General features: G+C 36.3%; 1 protein-coding gene across 3 annotated transcripts in view; it reads left to right on the forward strand.

Annotated features, from left to right (window-relative positions):
- The window catches only part of UNC13C (unc-13 homolog C), a 167589-nt gene that overhangs the window by 20967 nt on the left and 123747 nt on the right, over positions 1-22875 (forward strand). For 2 of the 3 annotated variants that reach the window (XM_074549374.1, XM_074549375.1), the window contains one exon: positions 4506-4572. In XM_074549374.1, the coding sequence (XP_074405475.1) occupies positions 4506-4572 (67 nt within the window). Of the gene's footprint in view, positions 1-4505; positions 4573-14768; positions 15479-22875 lie in introns of those variants that run through there. The other variant, XM_074549373.1, reaches the window with a different exon arrangement.

Genomic DNA, 22875 nt, shown 5'->3' on the forward strand with positions numbered 1-22875 from the left:
TACTGAAAGCAGGCAGGAACAGATCTTTTTCTTCAGGAAGACAGAAAGATCAATATCAATGTGAATTATGCCTATGAAAATATTGTGAAGAACTGGAGGAAAAATTTGAAATGGGAGAAAGTGAGTGTTCTGTTATGAGGGTTAATGCATACCTTCAGGCTTTTTAATTTGCTCTATAGGTGGGTCAAAAGTTGTAGCTCTTATAAAAGACTTAAATTCTTAATGATTAGGTAAGTAACCTGTAAAAGAGGGCTGGAAGGAAAACTGAACTAAAGGAGATATGCAAGCATATTTTAGTTTCTGTTCATGCGTTGCTAAATTTTTTAATCTGAATGGCTAGAAAACAGATGTTATTGCTGTATTATGTGTTTTAGGCACTTAAACAAGGTTATCTCTAAGAAATCCAGAAGTGTTATTTTGTTACTGTGGTAATGTTCTCAAAATTCAGACTTATAAAATTTAGTACCTTGTCCCAAAGTCTAGGGGAACTTTTAATTGTAATATTAGTTTCAAGAACCACCAATAACTCAGAACTGTAAATTGTTTTAAGTGAAAGCAGTAATATAAATGTATGATTGAAGATGATAATATAGCTATGGAAACTTACTATTTTAGACAATAAGAAAGCAAAACAAAAAGAAAAATGTGTGCTCAGATTTAACACTAAAATTTTACTGTAGGCGTGAATGACTGGTTGCTGACCTATAGTAAGTTTTGTTATCTGCTCTGTTCATTTAAAAAATAAATTTTCAAGAGCAACTTGAACATCTGTAAAAGGGAACCTGTGTAGCGATGTAGATTCAGTGCTACCAGAAGTAGTATCTTGGAGGAAACTTTGCTTTCTTTTGCCACTAACGCACCAAAATAGCTATATGAGATTTATAGATATAAATCTATGCAAGACTTTAAAAAAGTAAGTCTTACTGTCGCCTAGTTAACTGTGGAATGCCTAGATCACTTAATTTTGCTTTGCAATTTTACCACATCATTAATTTCCTATAAATGTGATTATAGCGAAGATGGACGAGTACTGCGTACAGTTCTTAGTGTTTTACCAGACTGCACGGCTTTTTAATGTTATAATTATTCGTTTTTTATACTGTATAATTGAGGCCGATAAATTTTTTTAAATTGAATTACAGTTTTATAGTCTAATAACCCTTGACAGGATACCATTTCTATAGTTCCATATCCCAGACATATTTTCCAGTAAGAATAGTGTGCCCTTCTACCAAGTGCATGAATTGAGGTGAAAGCTAGTGTTGTAAACCTCCTTGTTTGCAGCTGGAAACTATTTCAGTGCAATCAGCTTCAGCTAATGACCAGTGATGGAACAAGGACAGGCTTTTGTAGCTCAGGTGTATGGAATATTGCTCACGTGGCTTTAGCCTGGTGTGCAAGACCGCAGTAGCAACTACACCAACAGATGTTCCCAAAGAACTTGTGCTGCTGCAGTCTAAATTAGCAACAAGTGTGTAAATCCTCACAGAAGTGTTTGGGGGTCTGTTACAGACTTACTTCCAATGCATGCTAAGTTGTGCATGTTACAAAAGTTACAGTACTGGAAATTATACACTTGAAAGTACCATTCTTGTATTCTAAAAATCAGAGGAGCTGATATTCATCATTCTGCTTTCTTTTCTATCCCCCTCCTGAACTATAAAAGAATGCATAAAACTCAAAATTATCAGCCTTATCACAGATTTGTACAAGAATTACCATTACTAGAATATTCTGGAAAGCACATTTAATGCAAAAAAACCCTGAATTTTTTTGTGGCAGTGTACTATCCAAGTATAACTCTACTTGATATATCCATTGGAGAGTGATTTAAGCACATTATTTTAGTTTCAGCCTCGCTGTTGCCAGTGGGGAGTGGAAATTGCCAAATAAAAATGTCATAATAGAATGTAATTATTTCAATTTTTCTTCCAGTTTGTTTCAGTTATATTCAAAGCTGATAAAATTGACTTCAGTGATGAATACTTGGAAATTAATGCAGATGTTCAGGATTGCCTATTACAAACAAATAAGCATTCAGAAGATGTCATTTTTTGTCTGTATGTGGCCACACTACATATGCTCTATAATTAACTGCCTTACAATGAAGTCTGTAGTGAGATTAATTTTACAAGAGATAGCATGAAAATGCAAATCATCACTGCCAATGCTAGAGCAATTTTAATGTATTTGGCCAGCAAAATTAAGAGGGAAAACATCTATTAAATAAAAGTGCCAGTGTAACTTTTGTTTTCTATTAAAAATCTTTAGCTTTTGATAAACCAGACTGAAGAGCCCTTGTGTTTATCTAGCCTGTGCATTCCTTTGCACGTACCTGTCATTGGTTGGTAAACAATTGCGAGATTGGTTATTTTGATCCTTCTGGCTAAGAGATGTGAAAGCCTGCTGAGTTTGATGCAAAGTGCATCAGAACTTTGACCTGGGCTTCTTGCCGAGCTGACCAGATCTGAATATTGCTGTACTGCTCCTGAGGTGTCTCTTGTAGTTTTCCTCATCTTGTTCTTGGGGCCTGCACAGCATCAGAGAGCACAGCTGGGCATTATGTTTTAGGGGTGGTGAATCAGTATGATTTTCAGGCACTCTTTAAGGCATTTGTCATTTGTTTTTAAACTTTTTGTTATTCAGTCACTGGGAATTTTATGCTCTTCTAATTATCAGGTACAATTCCCTTGTTTTCTGTCTTAATGTTTCTGTGAAGTTCCCTAATCCGCTGTGTGTGTTGTTTCAAAAAATTATAGTAATGCATTTGCCTGGCACATGTTCCTTGTGAGAGTTCAGTTAGCAGGACAGGTGATTCCCAGCAGTATCTGGTGGGCTTTGTTAGCTGGGATTCCTGTAAAGCACATGTCATCAGAAGCTTTGTTCGGTATTGATAAAGCATTTTTCTGCCAGGTAACTAATTACTTTCACTAAATTTGAATCGAGCATTAACAACCAATTGTCCAAACTGGACTCATCACTGTGTCAGCAGGAAGTGGACAAGTAGAAACAGCTCTTTGCTGTGTCTGTGCTGAGTTTCTAAGTGGCATAAGTAGTGTATTCAACTACCTGATCTGACTGCTCTGCTCAGCAGCCTGATCAGAGATTGGTGACTTCCTAAAAGTACTGCAAACCAGTTAAACCAGTTTTTGTCCCCCTCTCTACATTATGCCTCAAAACTTAAGAATACTCTTTTCCCTACTTACTTTTAGTTAAGGCAGAGAAAGCTGTTTCTCTCTGTTCCCTCTGAATCAGCACTGACAACCCAATCTCCATCTGACCTTGAGGTTAATTACACCGGTAATCCCTAACGTTAATTATTACCCTGTATTTCCAGTCTAGTTAACAACTGCAGGGTGGGGCAGACCAATTACTAGTATCACTTGGTTGATTTTTGAAAACAAAAGCCAGTTGTGGAGAGCAAGAAGGCTGGACCAGCAAACATGCGGCTTCAGAGATGAGGGCAGAAGAAGGCAAGCCTCTTCATACTTAGTTTGTATCATGTGCACTCAGCTGTGCATATCAGAGGGAACATTTTTCTCCTCAAATAAAAGAGCACTGTTCCAGAAGTCCAAGATAATTAAATAGTAATGTGTAGACCAAGGGATGGCACTGATGTAAAATATAAATATACTGCAAAAACTTCACTTAGTAAACAGTCTTCTACTGTCCTCTGTAAATTTTATGTGTAGAATTTTACTGTATAATTTTTATTCTGCAACTTTACTGGTATTGTACAAGGTAGTGGCTTTTGAATGACTTTAGAATCTTGCAGGAGTGGTGGAGTCCACACTAATTATTTTAACCTGTGCTTAACAGCCATTAATGGAATTAGTATTTTTCAGTTTGAACCAACATTCTCCACAGGTGTGGTGAAATAGCTGAATAATGAGCCCTAGTTATAATTGGCCTGTGCAAGTTAGCAACTTCTGTGTGAGGGCAGCCAAATATGCAACAGATTGTATTTCCAAGGTTGGTTGGAGTAAATGTTAGTTTTTGTCTGGTGGTACTTTTTGGGGTGGAGGGAGTATTGTTTTTATGTTATTTGGCTTCTCAATAACTCCTTAAGTGCAGTAGGCAAAGACTTGGTGACAGTGTCTCTGCCTCACAAGGACAGGCACAAGGCCTTTACTGAGGAAATTCATAGGTTTCCTTTTTTTTTCACTGTCTTGGTGGTTTGGAATTTGTAGTTGTTTTCTGCCTCTCCTCCTGCTATTTGATGTTAAAGACTTTGTAATCCTGATTTATGAGCCACTGTAACTGGGAAATATGTTCCTTTGCTAATGTTCTTTTACACCTTGTTTATACGAGGAGCAGGGATTGTGTCTTTTCAAGCCAGTAAACTCTTAGCTTTAGTGGAAACCCCTGTAACACAAAGATGTCTTTGTGAGTTAGTGATGGGTCTGACTTTGATCCAGTCATCCATAGGTTTTTCAGATTTCTTTTAATTATTTATTTTCTTACTTTTCTGTTCTGAGTACTTTTTTTTCCCTACTTTTCTTCAGGAGAAATACAGACCAAGGTAATGGAGGTAATTTTGCAAGAGCAAGATGGGCCAGGGCTATCCAGAAGGTAAGAATGACTCTTAAAACTACTGATCTATCACTGTAATTTAAAAAAAAAATTTTCAGTGTCAAGGAGAATTTGAATTCATGTAAGCAGGACGTGAGGATGTGACTGCCAAGTTTCTGGTAGTTGAGACAATTTCTTCCATTGGTTCTTAAATCTGTGACATTCCATCACCTCAGGAATTTTTATTATGAAGCACAAAAAGGGTGAGAGTTTGAGCCTTTCTTTAGTCTCAGAGGAGTGATTGCAGTTTGGCCATCTTACAGGTATTGCATATTAATCCAGATACCATAACATCACACATCTTTGTCTAAATAATTTTTGTTACTTAGGAAGATCAGTACTTCATTGATAATTAATAAAAATTGTTTGAAGAACATTTTCTCCCAGAAAAAAAACTTGTAAATTCTACTGATATCACTGCCTCAACATGGATTTTTTTATTAGTTGTAATAATTAAGGGAAATTAACATGAACACTTGGTGTTGTTATTGACCATGTAAAAGGCCAAGTATTTTCTTTCTCACTGTTGCTGTTAAACTGCAAACCACTACCTCACATCAGTCATTGGGAATTCACATGTTGTTAGGTTTTGCCCAGTCTTCCTGCATAGACTGTAGTGCAAAACTGTTGTTGAGAACTTCTGAGAATCGCAGCAACTGTCTTTGGTGTATACCTGTGAGAAACTGAAGAGCCACAGACTTCGTGTTTCATTTGTGTGTAGGAAACACTGCTTATTCTCAGGTGGTGTGCTGTAAAATATCTCTTCTGCGCTTTAATGGCACAGCCAAACTAGCTTAGTGTAAATGAGTCAAACCCCATCTAAAATACAGCTGCGTCAGTTCATTTTGAGCTGGTTTTTTCCTGCTCTTTGGGGACCAAGTCCTATTTCTTTTTTACTGAGTTCTCTTGTCTTTATGATAACCCATAGACTGTGCCTGTGTGAAAAGAGTGATGGGGGAAATCAGTTTCTGCTGGGATAGTGTGGGAAGAGTACTTACCTGATTCACGTGATCTCAGTTTCTGCATCCAATTCTGTCACTGGTTTGATGTTTCCCTTTTTTCTGCCAGTGGTAGCTCAGGAAGGAGACAGGCAGGAAAAATCCTGGTCTCTAACCAAACATAATGGTCAGACAAGTCAAATAGTCCAGTTTTTTCTTGCAGACAGAGGTTGCAATAGCCTTAAGATAAATTCTTCTGTGAGGAGTTTTCCTTCAGTGTGTGCTTAATTGCCTAGGCAGTAGGATAAAGTTATTTCTGAGTTTAAAACTAAATAACTAATGCTATGCAGTCAGCAACTTTGACTTGATGAATCAGCTGAATTTTGCTCAGATCTTACAAAGTGTTTGAATAAAGCAATAGTAGCAGTAGGAAGAAATATGATTCTGTTCTTCAAAGTAATTTTGAGGTCAGGAATTAGAAGATGGTAAAGTAAGCAAGTTAATATGCATTAGCTGGAATCTTGGGCTGTCACTGTGCCATTAAGTTGTTTTCTGTAGCAAAGTAGTCAAAATATCTTGGTGCACTGAAATAAGAGCAGATTGCTCAGCAGCTCATCTAGCATCAGTATGGGGCTGAAAGGTGTTGGCAAAGTTATTGTGCGACTTTTAAGAATTTGAAGATCAGGTGGATGGGAGATGTAAGCACATACCTCATGTGAAACTCTTTTTGAAGAGGGAAATTTCTATAAGTATTTAAAAGGCTAATTCTGGAGTAATTATTTCATTTTATTTCATGACAAATTAATTTAGATAAGGTTTTTCTTCTGATAAAGTTATTGTCCTTGAAATGCAATTGTCTTTAGTTCTTTACTCTTCAAGCTTGTGGGTTGCCTTGGACTTCTTGCTTTGTCTTTTCTCTCTGAAGATAAACTGGTTTTCAGAAACAGTACATTGGTCTTATCTCAGCATTGATTTAGCACAATTGATGTGATATTAAGTGCCATTGTTTGCCCAGAAACTCTGAGATGAATTAAGGATGAGTCTCTGCCAATGCCTAATGAAAATAAACTTTACACTTGCAAATATTATTGGGGCTTTAAAAGGCCATCAGTAAAAGGAAATCCTATGCAGCACAACAAAATCAGAAGACTAAAAAATCCTGACATAGTTTGAAGAAGATATGTTACTCACATAGGCTCATAATGGAGGCATGCAAACAGATAAATTAAGTAGTATTCCACAAAAAACAATCTCTTTCTTTAGGTAACTGCTGTAAAATACAACCACATGGACAGAACTGTCTCTAGCCATAAGGAACTGGAAAAATAAATAACAACCTTTAGTAACCATGAGGGAGATTTTTAGGCATCAAAGCAGGCTTAGATAAGGAACCAGTCCCTGGAAGCTTTTAAGAACAGAGGAATAATAATTTTGGGGGTTTTTTGAACTATTCTTGGAGATTTAGGGAAGTGACTTTAGCTTGGAACAGGGACAGGGGGAGTGTAGTTTGTTCAGGCTGATGGCCTTTCAGGTATTTCCTCACAGGTGAAACAAACATGAATTCTTACTGTGATAGAAAATATATTTGTGGCTTGGGTTCCAGTAATAATATTTGCAATGTATGCTTTTAATGATAATCTATGTAAATAGGAAATTGAAATAAGCTATTCTGATCAAATATGAGATGACAGCCCAGTGGTTTACCAGAGGCATTGTAGCTGATGAATATTTACTCAAACATTGACTAGATAGGAAAAGTGCCAAACTATTTTGGAGACTGTTTCTTTTTAGATAATGAATTGCCTTGATGCATATTTGAAATAGTAATAGTTAAGCCTTCTTCAATACATAAGATCTAAAAGTACTAAAATAAAAGCTTTAGGGAAATCCTTCCTCTCTTTGAGAAGGGGGAGAAATTGAGAATTTGAGGTAAAACTTAACATAAATAGCACGTAATATAAATATAAAATTTCATAGCTTTTTAAAAGACAGTGCAAAACTAGATAGGACCCTCTAATTGTGCTTCTGCTGATAGATTAAAAAAAAATCAAAACCACAGTTCTTTTAGAATAATCCCATCCCAGTGTCTGGTTTTCAGTTTCATGTTCACTGTATTCCAGGAACATTGAGGCTTTTATTATTTGCCTTAGTTTTCTAACGGCTTTGAAATAAGTGCTATGAAGTACTGACAACAATTATGAAAAGATGCACTGGGAGAGGTTTTTCTTGTAACTCAGTGTCAGCCATGAGAACAATCAAATGGGTTTTCCCGTCTCCCCCCTCCTACCCCAGCTGTATGTGTCACTTTGATTATATCTCTAGCCACTAATCCTTAGTGAAGTAGTGACTGTTTTGCTGCTGAAATATATTGGAATAAATAAATGTCACCTCTCTGAGATGGATATGCTTTTTTATCAAATACAAAGCATAGTAATTCATTCCTAAGGCTAACATTAAGCAGGATAATACTCATGTAAGTTACCCTTTGTATCATTCCACAACTTTATTTATTGACCACGGTGATTGTTGGACACAAAACCAGTGACATAGTGGCACTGTATTGACTGGTTTTATAATCTGGAGATCAGCAGTGAGAGTGGCACAGATCTGCCTTGGTAAATCTTCCTAACATACATTATTCCTGACTGCACAATGAGCACAACATATCCATAGCTCACTAATTATTCAATAAATTAAATATATTGGTGTGTTCCAAAATTTAAAAAATATTAGGTAGAATTAAATAGTCACTGTGGATTGTTGTAATGCTGTTCTTTGTGATTTGTGGTGAATTACATGATGGATGCGGTGGTGATGCTCAGTATGAGAATGCTCTCTAATAGAGAAGTTATCAGCAGCTTCATTTTTTCAGCTCTATTGATTTACTGTCTTATTCAGAAACAGAACTTGATAAACTAATACTAAAGCAGATATTACACAATGACAGCAGTGGGAATTTAAGGCTGGGAAAGCAGAAATCATTCTTTGTTTAGGAGCCACAGGGCTATGAGATTAATGCCAAACTTCTCTTTAAAAGATATCAATAGACCCAAAGAATTTTTTCTTTTAAAAAGAAATCTTTCAGTTGAAAAATTTTTTGTATTCCAAGTAATGCAAGTGTGTCTTGAAATGGAAACAAACAAGTATTTCCTTTTCATAAAGTATTAGTAATAGATACTTTGCATCCTGATTCAACTAAAAAGTAAATATTATGTTCAAGTGGCAATCAGCATTTTTACTGGGTGAAATGACTGTCAGCAAAGAAGCTGCTTTTTTAGTTTTTTTAATTTATTTCAAGGATTAAATATTTAAACAAAAAGTGATAAACTGACAATTGGAAAACAGAAATGAAGTGCGCTTTTCAATTAAATGAGTTCATCATAAGTGCAAATTTGCCAAGCTGCAGCTATTTTGACAATTATTTGAATGTTAATTGGTGCATGAGGAAAATCACAATATACCTGATAAGCTAGAGAAATTTCTGGGATGTTTTTGCTTTATAAATCACATTTTTAATACATATAGTATGTGAAGAAAAATTACTAATGGGTTACATCAAGCAGTCCTACTTCTATAATATAAAGAATTTTGACTGTCTTGTGTCTGAGCTCTGAGTTTACATGAAGAAGGTAGAAAGGTCGGTGTGGGGCAATTAGACCAATAGTCACAAGATCACTTCACAGTTGCCTTTAAGGCTTTCAGAAAGTGGTGCTAAGAAAGTTTACTTTGACAAAAGGATAAAGGCAGAAGTTCAAGATTGTGTTACATATAAATTTTGATTTTTGTTTCTTCTATTTCCTGTCATTTTAGGTAAACTTGGTTTTTCCTTTTCCCTCTAAAATGACAGCCTCTGAAAGTTTCTCAGGAAGAAATTACTTCAAAATTTGATGTAATTGTGATGAAAAGAAAACAGATGTCTTTTTATCTGACCAGATTTACAGTTAATTTACTCAAAGACTTATTATAACTTAGATCTTCCTACAGTATTGTGAGTTTAGATGTTCTATGTTTTACTCCCTGTCCTTCCTGCCTTAAATCTATGTGAAAGTTGAAAATTGCTTTCTTCAGTTAATTGAAGGCATTAAGTGTTATGGACCCTAGGAGAAACCTTTTTGAGCTGCTGTATCATTGTTTGAGGATTCTGTTAGCCAGGCTCAGAAAAAGAATTATCACTGTTTTTCCCTTTGAAAGGTGATATATAATGACTCACAATAGAGGATAAAAAAAATCTAAGCTTTTGCTTTTGACCATTATTATAGAAAATCAACAAACAAATGTAATGTGGTCTCTTCCACAATTAAACTTCAGTTCTCTCCTTTGCTTCAGAGTTCAAAAGAGCACCATGGTAACATTTTTTTCTCATCTTGCTGTTTCAAGTAACCATGTTTTAGCATTTTGAAGATCGTGTTTGAGACTGATGTTAAATTATTTATTACTGATTTCATTGGTAACCTGTGGCTAATTCACTGTGTTATAGTTATACAGCTCCTGGTGCACATTTGTGATTGAATTATTGAGTGTTTTGTGAGCATTTGATGGAATGCTTAAAAAAATACTTCGAAAGACTGAAACTCAACAGGGTTCTCATCAGAGGAAGTGTACAAGTGACAGTGGATGTTTCACATAAAGCAGGAAAAATGAGCCAGTTAGTATGAATCAGCTGGACTGATCTTCATGGGCACCCTTCTGTGGAGGCAAAAGCTGCCTTTTGGAATGTAGTGAAGATAAATAGGATTGTGAAGGCGAGAATGCATTCCATTAGAGAGAATTGGGATTGTTAGTTATGAGGATTGGCAGAGAACCTCTCAGTGCAAAAAAGGGAAGCACGCCCTAGGGTGAGGAGAGAAAAATACTGGGATAACCAGCAGTCATTTCAGTGGGAGATGTAGGATAGGCGAGAGAGCAGCCAAGAATGGAGCACTGATGAACTCTGAATCCTAGCACAAAGAGTGGCAAGTCATACACTGAAAAACTAATGAATTCTATTGATGGAATCCAAGCAGTAGCTGGAGGGAGAAGGCCTAGGGGAAAAAAGATCCAGGAGAATAAACTGCCTTGCTTCCCAATGGATTATAAAAGATGTGACTTCACAGCTGTTGAAATCACTCATTTTCTTAAATCCTTGCAGCATCTGCCTTAGATTCCGTACTTCATCACTATGGATCTTTCTTGTCATCTACCTCTCTTTACCTATTTTCAAATTTGCAGGGTTGAATGTTTTAATTCACTACCAAATTATTTTTTTCGAGTTTGGAGGTGTGCTCTTTTTCTAAATCCTCCTATGCTGCTGCCACTCTTGACAAGTCTTGAGATGGCTCTTAATTAGCACCTTCAGTAGCACTGTTAAATATATTCTTAAGTATATAACTGAGCACTGTATTGTATGGAGATGCTGTAACTCTTCCACTCTGTCACTTCTGTTTCAATTATTGTGGTTTAACCCCAGCCATCAACTAAACCCCAGAGAGTTGATCATTTATTCTCCCCCAGTGGGATGGGGCAGAGAACCAGAGGGTAAGAGTGAGAAAACCTGAGGCTTGAGATAAAGGCAGCCTAAAATCACTTCCCCACATGAGAAGTGGCAATTGAGTCAGATTCGTGATTTTTAAAAATTTTAGCAAGGATTCTACCTTCTTAGACAAAAAACCTAAAACAGTTTCTAGAGTGAACACATTCCTAGAGAATAATGATGAATAAAAAAGTCATAAGGAAAGAACACAATGGGGAATTAAATTTCAGAGTTAAGGTCTGTTGTTCTTAAGTTAGTACTTCAAATCCATTACACTTCTTTAAGTGCTTGATAAATCTGAATGGGGAGAAAACTCACTTTTCCCTTCTGGGTAAAAAAAAAAAAAAATTATTGGTGTTTCTTGATTTGTTCTTCAGTTATTGTTGGGCTTCTGCCCCTGTATTTGCTTTTCAGCTATGATCCCATTTTATGATTCTGTCTGAAATCAGGGCCAAATTTTGATTAAATTGCGGCTGGCAGGAAGACATTTTTACATTGGTTGCCTGTTAATTGGTATTTTTAAAAAATCTTAAATGTGATTTATTTCACTTAATAGAATTTAAGCTGCATAATTTTATAAACTTAATATGGTTTTTGACAAGTCTGGAAAATTTTTCATGTGGAAAAAGTAGCTTTAGCCTGCTTAAATTCAGAATCTTCAAAGCATTTTTCACAGTCATCTGAAGTCAAACTTAAAACAGCTCACAGGTGCATTATGAAATACAGGAGCAGTTATTTTCTCTTTCCCATGCTTAGTGCAAAACAAAACCCTTTTTGGGTCCAGAACCCCGTGCGTGCCTCCCGGCGGAGCGGGAGCGGCCGCGCTCGGGCGGGTTCGGGGCAGCGGGGGCGGCGCGGCCGGCAGGGGGCGCGCGGGGAGCGGCCAGCCCGCCTGGGGCTCGGCGGGGCCCGGGCGCGGCCCTGCGGCTGCTCCGCTTCCCTGGGGCCCGGCAGCGCGGTTCGAGAGCTGCCCGCCAGACGGCTTCCTAATTGACGGATGGGATTCCGGAATTGACGGTTATTGCCTTCCTTTGATAAACGGGGAGATATAACCATCCCTTAAAGCAAACTGGCGAGGTGATGTGCAGGAGAAAGATAGATTAGTTGTGAGACAGGTTTTCCAGCTTTCAGGCTGAAATCCATCATGAAATACAAACTACTTAAAAGTCCTTCTCTCAGTTTACATCTGTCACCATTCAATATAATTATTACACAGTAGAAATAGTCAAATAATATCTAAAATATGCTAGGTAATGTATTACACAAAAGTAATAATGGAAATTACTGAAATATTTTCAGTGGACACTTTTATTTCTAAGAATTCAAAGAATCATCTCTGAAAGTCATGATCAAGTAATCCTGGAAATAGGCACAAGGAATAGCTGCTTTCTCCATGCAGGCTTATAGTTGCCCATTGGAGTTTGGGTTTTTTGTTTGGGGTGTGGTTTGAGGTTGGTGGTGAGAGTGTTTTCTTTGTGGGAGTTTTCATTGTTTTCTCCATTAAACTACAGGGTTTGGCTGGAATTGTGTAACAAGTTGGAACAACTCTATGCATATTGTATGTGTACATGTAATTACATGTATCTCTTCTCTTCCTTCTATGTGTGGAAGTTACTTCTTTGACACTCTGTTTGGGAAATAGAGTAAATCAGTGTGAACCCTGAGTTCTTCAAGGGCAACTTTATCAACATGTCAGGTTACTGCCCAGTAACCACTTCAATGCATGGGGCCCACACACACAAATTGCTCTTTTGTTTTACTTTTTCAAAAACTGGTGTGGATGTTTTCTGAAGATGCACAGGAGTTTCATTCCAGTCACTGACAACTATCTGGGCTTCCAAACCTGTGAGAACTTCATCTGTAACTCAGAATTAAAACATCTGCTCATAGAATTACTCTAGAAAGTCATCAGCCTCTTATCTATGTGAGGAGTGTGTGAACAGAAGTACAACATAACTTTGTTATGAATTTGGGTAGCTTCACTTGTAATTGGTATGTATTTATACATAAAATTTCATTCTTAATTGGTATCATTACAAACCAAGTCACCTTATCACTGGCTTGGAGAAGTTCCACACAGAACTTTAACTCCAAGGAAGACAAGCCATGATGGGTTCTGAAGGTCTTTGGATTCATATTTGCTTTTTTATTTCCTTCTGAAATATCAATTGAATAATGCATCTGGTAGAGTAAAATGTCCTACTTATGATGGATTGTCAAATAAGTTGAATAAGTTCACCTTTCAGCTGAAATATTCAGCATGTGGTAACACAATACATAAGCATAAACAGAGCCAACACTTAGGAGCTTCCTTGAAGATGGCAACATTAATCCAAGCATTCTGACTTAATGTTATTGGTAAACACATTTTTTTATTAAATGACAAAACTTTATGTTTTTGGGGAACAGTTCCAATATTTACTAATTTTACTGTCTGGAGTCTTAAGGCTGTTTGTTTCATCTTGCTGAAACAGATAGTTATTTCTAAGTTTGTGACTACTACAGGTGGGCATGCTTGACTAGGCAGCCTGGTTTTTCCTTTTTTTCATCCTTATATAAGCAGTCTGTTGATGTTGAAAGGATTTATTATTGCATCTTATGTAGTTAGCACTGAGTATTGATATCAGTGGAATATTTCCTATTGTGCGCTCACAAGAAAGTTTTATTATATATATTTTTGGCATGTAATATGGCAGTTTTGAAGAATAAGTTTGATTCAGTGTAGACAGAGTATTGAGTAATGTCTGCAGGCAAATAACTACAGTAGGATTTGAATCATCACACATTCATTAATCTGTTCTTAACTATAAATCTAATTAATGGTTTGTTTATAGGTTGCATTCATGTCAGCAAGACATAATCAATATAATGATCCATAATTATTTTTATAATGATATGCAAAAAATCAAATTATTAATTTACAACTTTACATAAGAGATCTGATTCTAAAATTTTTCTGTTTATAAATTGTACATAAAACAGAGTCCCAGGATGACAGTACTAACAGCAGTAGAAGGATTGCAGAAAGTGAAAGCTATTACCTATAAGTTTTAAGTATTACTAGAAATTGTTAAACACTCTTCAGTGCTGCCTTTTACTCAACATATCATTCAAAGAAAGTAACTGAATTGCAAACTTCTGCTATGAATGTCAGTTCTTACAGACTAGCCAAAGTTTGAGGGTTTAATTTTTATACAGAAAATATTACATACTTTAATATTCGCTATGGCATTCCAGTCATCCCAAGATTAAAGAGCATAATCACATACCTGAGGCTTTGTGCCTGTACACATGTTTTGTGAAACATTTACACTCTGGTTGTGTGTACTAACTGTAGAAAGGCTTTATATAGGCTCCTTCTGGCTGCATTTTTTTAGTCCTTCATGTGTCAGTTTTAAATATATTTTCAGCATGTGTAAGGCTACCTCTTAAGATGTGGAAAAACACCTGATGTATTCTGTGCAGGATAATTTACTAACTGCATGCACAGCAGTCATCCTTTCTGCTATTTGAATTGCAGTAAATAAAAGGCTTATTCCTACTGCCTAGGTATTCACTGGGGACATATAAGTGCTCTTCCTGGAAAGTGAGTGATGTATTTCTTGTTACGTGGAGAACCCTTCAATCATCATGGAATGATAGTAGTTATGTGGGGTATTTAGCAGATTCATTACAAATATTATCAGCTGTTGATGAAAGCAGTGCTGTAAGAAACAGCTACACAATCGTTTCAGTGGGCCATGTCAGGCTGATAAATGAAAGGTCAGGGTGGAACACGGCCCTGGCGAGCAGGAGCCGCTGTGTCCCGCGGTTCCCCTGCGGGCACGGATGCGCACCTGGCAGCTCCCCCGACGCACTGCATGTGTTGTTCCTGCGAGCGAGGCTGCTCCGGGAGCCTGAGTGGCTCTGCGAGCAGAGGGGCTGCTGCCACGCAGGAGGGCTGTGCCTATTGCAGCGGGTGCTGCATTCGGGAGCGGCGGCAGGAGAAAACAGCAGCGGGGGAAGTTCCCGGCACATAAAGCCCCAGGATGATTACTGTTCTCTCGTGTTGATGTTGTTTCTGAACCGGAGTAGGACGCTGACTCCTGCTCTGCTATTACAGAGGAGAAACAAGCCTCAGCTGCAGAATGAATTAGTAGCTAACATCACGATTACTCTTAGCGGTTAGCACAAGTTGTAGGAGGGGGAAAAAATGGGAGAGGAAGAAAAAAAATCCCCATTTAATGCTGCCTAGGGAATACCGTGGAATTTAGAACAGATACCGTTGCAGACTAGCAGCATGCCTGACTGCACTTGACTTGAATCACTGGGAAGCAGCCTCATGTTGTATCATTTAAGGCTGAAGGAAGAACGGCAAAATAGTAATGGATTTGTGTACAGTGTTTCTGCATAAATGGAAAATAATATAAAGATGGTGGTATGTAATTTGTGTTTTATTTTTAAGAAGAATTTAATCCAGGTATGTATGCTCTTTGTATTTTTGCCTAGTCTGCATACGGTTTTCTGTTTTCTTTGTTTCCTTTGCTTATTTCCATTCTGAATGTACCTCCTGCTGTTCTTGCTAATGCAATGCATTGATTTGTAACTGATTTGCTTTCTAATGCTATAATGTTGATGAAACTGTCTGGGCTTCTGGAATTAACACTTCATTAAAAACTGGGGGAGGTTATTTTGTAAGGTTGGTAACTTCACAGTATAAGTTGAGTAAGACAGTAAGGTGTTGGTCTTTTCAATGAGTTGGTATGTTTAAATTGATATTAAAATATAAACAAAATAATTATATGAATACACGGTGAAAATACAGTATGTTTTGCTTATTTATGTCAGTACCTTTCTCCTAATTTGTGACAGGATTAGTAATAAATTGAGCTTTACGGATGCTTATGTATTTCTGGGTCTTGATTAATCTCCAAGATGAACACCCTGCAGCTTTCTTTTGAAGAGGCAGCTTGCTTAGACTACGTGTTTGATTCTGTTCCACAGCTAAATCTATGTCTTAGAATGCCCTCTATTACGTACCTTCTCCAAGCCACAACCTAAAAACCACCATAACTATTTCATACATTTTTGTCCATCATTTTAACTTCAAGGAGATAACATTAGTATTTTTCTTCTGCAATTTCAGAGGCCAATAGTAGCTGAAACTAATTTCTTACTATGAGATTGACGGTTCATTTTGCTTTAAGAGCAAGAATTATGCAGATATAAAAATATGACTGCATTCTTTAGGTCTCACCTTTCTTCAGTCACCTGCCTCCTTTGCACTTTCTTATTAATATATTCTTTCAGCTGACACATAATAAATGACATAAAACACAAAGCTATGTGCTCTTTAACTAAGGATACTGATAGTTGTCTTACGTCTAGTAAAAATATATTAAAACACTTAATACTTATTTGATTTTTCATTAGTCTTGAAATATCTTAAGACATTCTGTTGCATTTGTAATTTCAATGTAGCCCAGTTAGAAGTAAGATTTTTTTAAATAACATGATGATCCAAAAAGGTTTAATATTAGTTCCAGCATCATAATACTGTTGTTAACCCCTGGCTAGCAGGAACTCTTATGCCTTAAAAACATTCATTGGTGTAGCATCAATTGCTTTCTGGTGTGAGAATAAACTGTCTGTAAAGTTGTAGCTATTTTTCACTGAGAGAGTGACACTATACTTGTTTCCTGTTGGTGATTATATAAAATAGATGCCTTTCTTTAGTGTAATACACAACTATGATTTGGCAATTGAAAATGTAAGGTTACTTGACACATACAAATGTTCCAAAAGTCAGTGCTTAATCATCTAAATCAACAAACATAGTGAGAAAAGCAGTGAGAGAATGCTGTTAAGTCTAAAAGCACTAAGATGAATGAAAAGTAGAATTTAAGGTTTAAAGCATGTTTCATTCATCACAAATTCCTTTTGTAAGGGATATCATGTTAGGAATTATGATTATGAATTAAGATTAGCTGTCATCTCAAAGAAAAAAGCCTTGATGTAAGATAAATGACAGTTCTTTAAGGTGAATATGCACAACTTGGAGAGTTGCATAAAGGTTTTCTGTCACTATACCATTTGCTTGATCCTGCAGTGATGTCAGCACATTACCATTATGACTATATGTTGCTGTGAAAACACTTAGGAAATCTCAGGTGAAGTACTGGGATTTCAGAGTGTTACACAGTAGGAGAATACTCATAGCTCAGATCATCTCCCAATTCACTACAGCATCAATGATGACTGAAAATTCCAAATTTTCATTTAACTGTAGTGTTGTGAAAATCCAGGAAGAATGTAGCATACTAGCTTCTGCCTTGTGAGACCATTACAGCTCTGAAGCCTAAAAATTCTTTGGCACCTAAGAAGGTTGTTACATTGGTTTTGTTTTTCTCATTTTGTCATTCACTTAGGTTGGTAGCAGAGGTTCTTGCTTTCAGGTACAAATCTGAGTATCACACTTGTCTGTATATTGAAGCAGATACAGCAGAGAGGTTTTTTAATAAAGTTTTTACATCAAATTTAGAAATGTGTGTATTGTCTACCATCCTTATCAGTGAATGTCATTTCAGGTGTTAAGCATGGTTTCTATCTGTGTCTGCCTACTCATCCTAGTGTATGTTTTTGTCAACAGTACTTGTAGTCATTTGTGCTTGTGGTATTTTCCAAATCAAATATCACAGACAATTGCTACCATTTTTCAAATTAAAGACCACTTCATCAAAAACTTTGTTTTGGTAACTTTTTATTCTAGAAGTTTGATGTAACTATTCGTTTACTAGATTTTAGAAACGTGTAAAATCTCTGTGTGCGGAGGAATGGAATCCAGAGGGCTTACTTTGCCCATATAAAGTTGTTCTCTTACTTGTAAGTAGTTAAAAAAATGCCATCAAACCCTAAAGAAAGAAAAAAATCAAAGCTGTAGGTGATGTTGTGCACATGTGGTCACTTAGTTAATGGTAAACTGTCCAACAGAAATCTAATTCAGGGCAGTGAATTAGATTCCAAGGGTCAGGCAAGTACAGTTGGAGGATTAAAATTCTTACCTGATAGAAAATGGGATGGGGTTTTTTATTTGTTTGGTTTTTATAATTATCTTTTCTGATGGAATTACTGTCCTAAAAAGTTGCTGAAATTTTTGAAATGTTAGTATTAGAAGAAACTTTGAGTACACTAAGTGTACTGTAAATACAGTCTCTGCATATATGCTATGCTTCAGTGTAAATTAAATCAAAATTAAACTTTGGGTTCCCAGGATGTAGTGTTTAAAACACAGCAAAACTAGTGATAGAACTGAGATTAAGTCAAAGTTTATGTTGACACTTTCTGGTTTTTAATAGGCACTAAATAGGTTCTGATTATTATATAGTACCTCTTTTATTTATGGTAAACTGACATAATAGCAAGCTGTTAATAGTCTAACAGAGCTAATATGTCTGGTACTGACTTAGTTACACAGTAATCTCCATATAGTCAGCAAATAACTTTTCCCTCCCCATGTTTTCCATTCCTTTAGAAGCCTGCATTTAAATAAAAATGAACTATTTGGTCAAATTGTCTCAATCTTAGCAGGTTTTGAACTGAATATTGACTAAAAACAAGTTCTTGAATGGGACAGCATGTATCATGTATACAGCTGTAGGAGGAGGAAAAGGCCATTATTACTGCCTGGTTGTACACTACAGTGTAATTTTGGTTTTTTTTAGTTGAGAAGGACAAGGAAACAACTAGGGAGATTAAAGAGAAAGAAATCAGTACATTTAGTCAAATAATATTGAAGCTGTTATCCAAATCATGTGCAGTCACTTATTCTTGTGGGCACATTCAACTGGCCTACATTATCTGTGGGCTCTCCAGATGGGCCACAATTTACCTTTAGAATCTGTTCTATAGCTTTTTACATCTCAGTATTAATCTACTATATTTGGCACATCTCTCCCTGTTTTTAGTCTTGTTAAGGCCATTGACCTTTAAGTACAGTTGCTTCAATTACAAGTCTTCGTGTTTGTAATGTAAATACCACACTATAGACTTGTTTCTAAAGAAATAGAATTCTAAATGCTTTCAACAATCTTATAACAAATTATTGAATTGCAATAGCCTCAGTTGCCTTAACAAAACTTTGTAGAGAAAAATGCAAATATTACAAAGATGAAGATGTAGAGAATAGTGTAACTAAAAACGTAATTCTGCAAGTTATTATAAAATAGTGGAGTTTTCTTCAATTTGGCTATCTTCAACTGTAATTGCAAAAAAAACCCTCCATTTTTTTACTAAACAAAAAAAAAAAAAATCCTCTCTTTTTCCATAGTGGTCATAGTCATAGGGAAGCAATGAAGATGACTTTCCTCTCCAGAAAAATTACTCATCCAAACTTGCTAGGAATTTACATTTTCTTCTAAGCTAATCTGAAGGCAATGTTCTTCTATACATTACAAAGTAGTTTAATTGCAGCTGGTTAACTACTGAGTTAATCCACTGATGCAGGAAGCTCTCTATGTGATTTCTAGGTTAAATGTTCTAAATCACAATGAGCCAGTCAGGTTTAAGCATGTGCTGTTTCCATCTTTTTTCCTTAAACTCTATTAAGTTTTATGCTGACAGAAGAGATACATAATAGACATGAACGACCAGTCTTGCAGTATGACTGTTAAATTTTTAGATTGGAAGAAACTGTAGTGTGCCCCATGTGCAGCCTCCTCAGGACAGCAGTAGACCTTGTGGGCTGAAAAATAAGCAGATTGTAGGCCCTTAAGACTGGGGTTTGAATCAGCAATTTGGTGCTTAGTTTTACTTTTTACATTCTCATAAATAGAGAAGGCAACATATTCTGAGGGTGATGAGATATGCATAAATAGCAGGATCCATAAAGAGATATTATCAGGTAAATAAGCAGATATAGTAAACTTTGCAAGTAATTTTGAAGAACAATAAGAACAGCTTCCTAGCCAAAGGGTGAGAGTGCTGATAGCACTCCATGCTCTTGTGTGAATGTTGGAAGGACTGGAGGGATAGGCAAAAGTCTGCTGCTGTGAAAACCTGAGGAATTCTTGGAACAAAGAGTAATTGCCCAAAAGAGAAAGCAGGTCTCTTCACAGCTCTTGGCCCTGCCTCTGCCAGGGTCTTTGGGCAGATCATTTATATAGCATATGCAGTGTTAAGAAAAATGTCATTTTACCTTGAGACTCACAAATTACACAGATTAAAAATGTCAGTAGTTAAGACTACAAGGAGAATTTAGGAAGAATATAGAGGAGCAGATAAGTGCTCTAAATTAAGTTCTTCTGAATTAGGTCATTTGAGATGATTGTCAGTATAGTGCTCCTGTTATAATAAATTAATGAAGCAATGTGAAGTGTACACTGTAATGCTTGTCTAAAGGAAGGGAGCATAGGTTTCACCCAGCAGACCTGAGCTGAGGGCAAGTACACTTATGTCAAGATAACCTTATGCCCATCCAAGCATCAGACTAGTAAAAGACCATAATTAATAAATCTGTATGTCTGAATTCTGTTATTGTTTCCTTATGTACCTGATGGTTAGAGAACCTCTCTTAGCCTCAGTTTCTGCAGATGCAGGGTACACCACACTTTTTTTTTTTTTGTTATGTTTAATTAATTAATTTCTGGGGAGTATTTTGCATATCACAAAAATATATTTTTGTCTATAGACTCTATTTTGGCACAAATACAGGTTGGTATTGCTCCAGATAAAGACTTCTTGTTTTCTTTTGGTTCCCCTACCATCTTGGTGATGGTAGTTCTTGTGAACATGATGGTAGTTCTTGTGAACATGAACTGTCATAGGGTATTTTTATAGAGAGAAAATGCACTTCAATCTCATCTTCCTGCCTGCTCCCTTTGAATACACACAGACCCCTTGTAGTTGATTGATAGTGTGAAGGTTAAGCAAGGCTATGGTGCTGCATGGTTTTTGCTTTATAAGAGGACAGTCTGTATCCATAAAGCTACCTCTTACTGCAGAGAGGTGCTGCTCTGCAGCCTCATTTACTAGGGTCTGAACAGAAGCTGAGCAGTGATCTAGCTATTCTATCTAAATACAGAAATTATATTTTTAAGATGATTCACTTGTCTTTTTTTTTTTTAAATAAAGGGCTGGATTTGTTAATATAATTTTTTGAAAGAGGGGTCTGGTGTTCAGATATGTAACTAAAACACTCTGTTTGCATTATTTAAAAAGCTATCATTTTTAACTCTGCCCACTCCTCCCCCTTTCTACCTGACACGTTAGTTTTAGACTTGGAATAAGATCCTTTATAAATGATGCTTCCAACTGACATTTTTTTATTTTGACAATGCTTTGTTATCAACAAATCCAGTTGAATATGCTTGAAGCCAGTCTATATTATCTGTTCACCATCAAGTTGATTGACAAAGTTATTTTCAGATTTGCTATTGGTCACAAGTTGATGGACGTGTCAGTTTGTCCTTTCTTTATAGAAGAACCCCATTAAGAATTTATTTTAGTTCTAGTCTCCCAATCCATAATACTTTCCAGTTTCCTGCTCTATTACCATCTAGCATGAAGTCCATACCTCACTGCTGTAACATTTCAACATGAATCCTTAAGCTTAGAATGGGTTAACCCAGTAATGTTGAATTTCATCATAAAAACTGTTTTCATTCAGCAATGAATGAAAAGTGACAATTTTAAAAGTTAGGTCATAATGGTTTATTGGGAGACCTGGATAAAACAAGAAAGTCTCCAAATGACAACTTGCAGCTAATTCAAATAATTGACTTAGTTCTATGTGCTTCTTGAGAGACTTCCTTATCTTACGGAGTTTTTAATATACGTTGATTTTAAATGTTAAGAACAACCTGTGCAAATCTTTACAGAAAGAAATGGATGAGACCTGTAATGACTCAAACTTGATTCCATGTGTAGATATACTGTTGTAGAAAAAGAGTTTTTGACAGAGCAATGGTAGGCTGTAAACTGATTAACAGATCATATGACTAATACAGCTGAGATGGAATAGAACTCGCATGAGAGAACATAAATCTGCTCCATTTAGCAGATCTCCCTGTGTTTGTAGCAGTACAGCTTTTAATTCACTATGGCATTGTCAGAAACCGGGTTTAAATAAATTCAGTTCTGAATGTTCAGCTATTTGTGATACTTTCAGTTACCTCTGATAAAATCATTGGTTAGACACTGGATAAAACACACACACATATATATATATGTATATGGCTTGCTGTAAAATCAAGATTCTTCTACAGAGAAGCATTAAACCTTACTGAAAGTGAATGGAAATGGTCCAGATTCCAGTGATAACTTCATTATTTCTTGATGCTTTTTAGACTGAGACAGGAAACAAGCCGTCTGGCTTGTTTATACATTCTTGATTTGAAGTCATTTGAAGAATGTCCAAGTCATAGAAGTGAAGTTTATATAAGAAGGCACTTAAAAATCTGTGGCTATGTGGGCAAAGGAGGTAGGCAATCACACTTCAAATCTTGTTCAATAAATGGTTACAAGCATTCAGTGTAAGAGCTGAATGGTTAACAAGTGTTTTTACATCCAGAAACATGCCTTTGACGTTGAAAAGTGTCCCAAGATGGTTCCTTTCTCTACTAATAATATGTGAAAACAAGGCAGCCTTGGCTCTAGTGAAAACTTCTCAATATTCTGAGAGATGTCATTTGCATTCCTTGAAAGTTGCGTGCAGTCTCATTGACCATTCTTTTGCTTCCAAATATTGCTTGCTCTTAATTCACTCTTGATGCTTTAGGCATAAGTCTCTAAGAAAAAGTGGCAAGGACTATGCTGAAGCATCTGTGTTAAAAATGTGATTCATGTCCCACAGATATTTCATCTTTTTGTTAAATAATAAAT

Source organism: Zonotrichia albicollis, chromosome 11 (genome assembly GCF_047830755.1).
Source record: "Zonotrichia albicollis isolate bZonAlb1 chromosome 11, bZonAlb1.hap1, whole genome shotgun sequence".
In the NCBI taxonomy this organism is placed as follows: domain Eukaryota; kingdom Metazoa; phylum Chordata; class Aves; order Passeriformes; family Passerellidae; genus Zonotrichia; species Zonotrichia albicollis.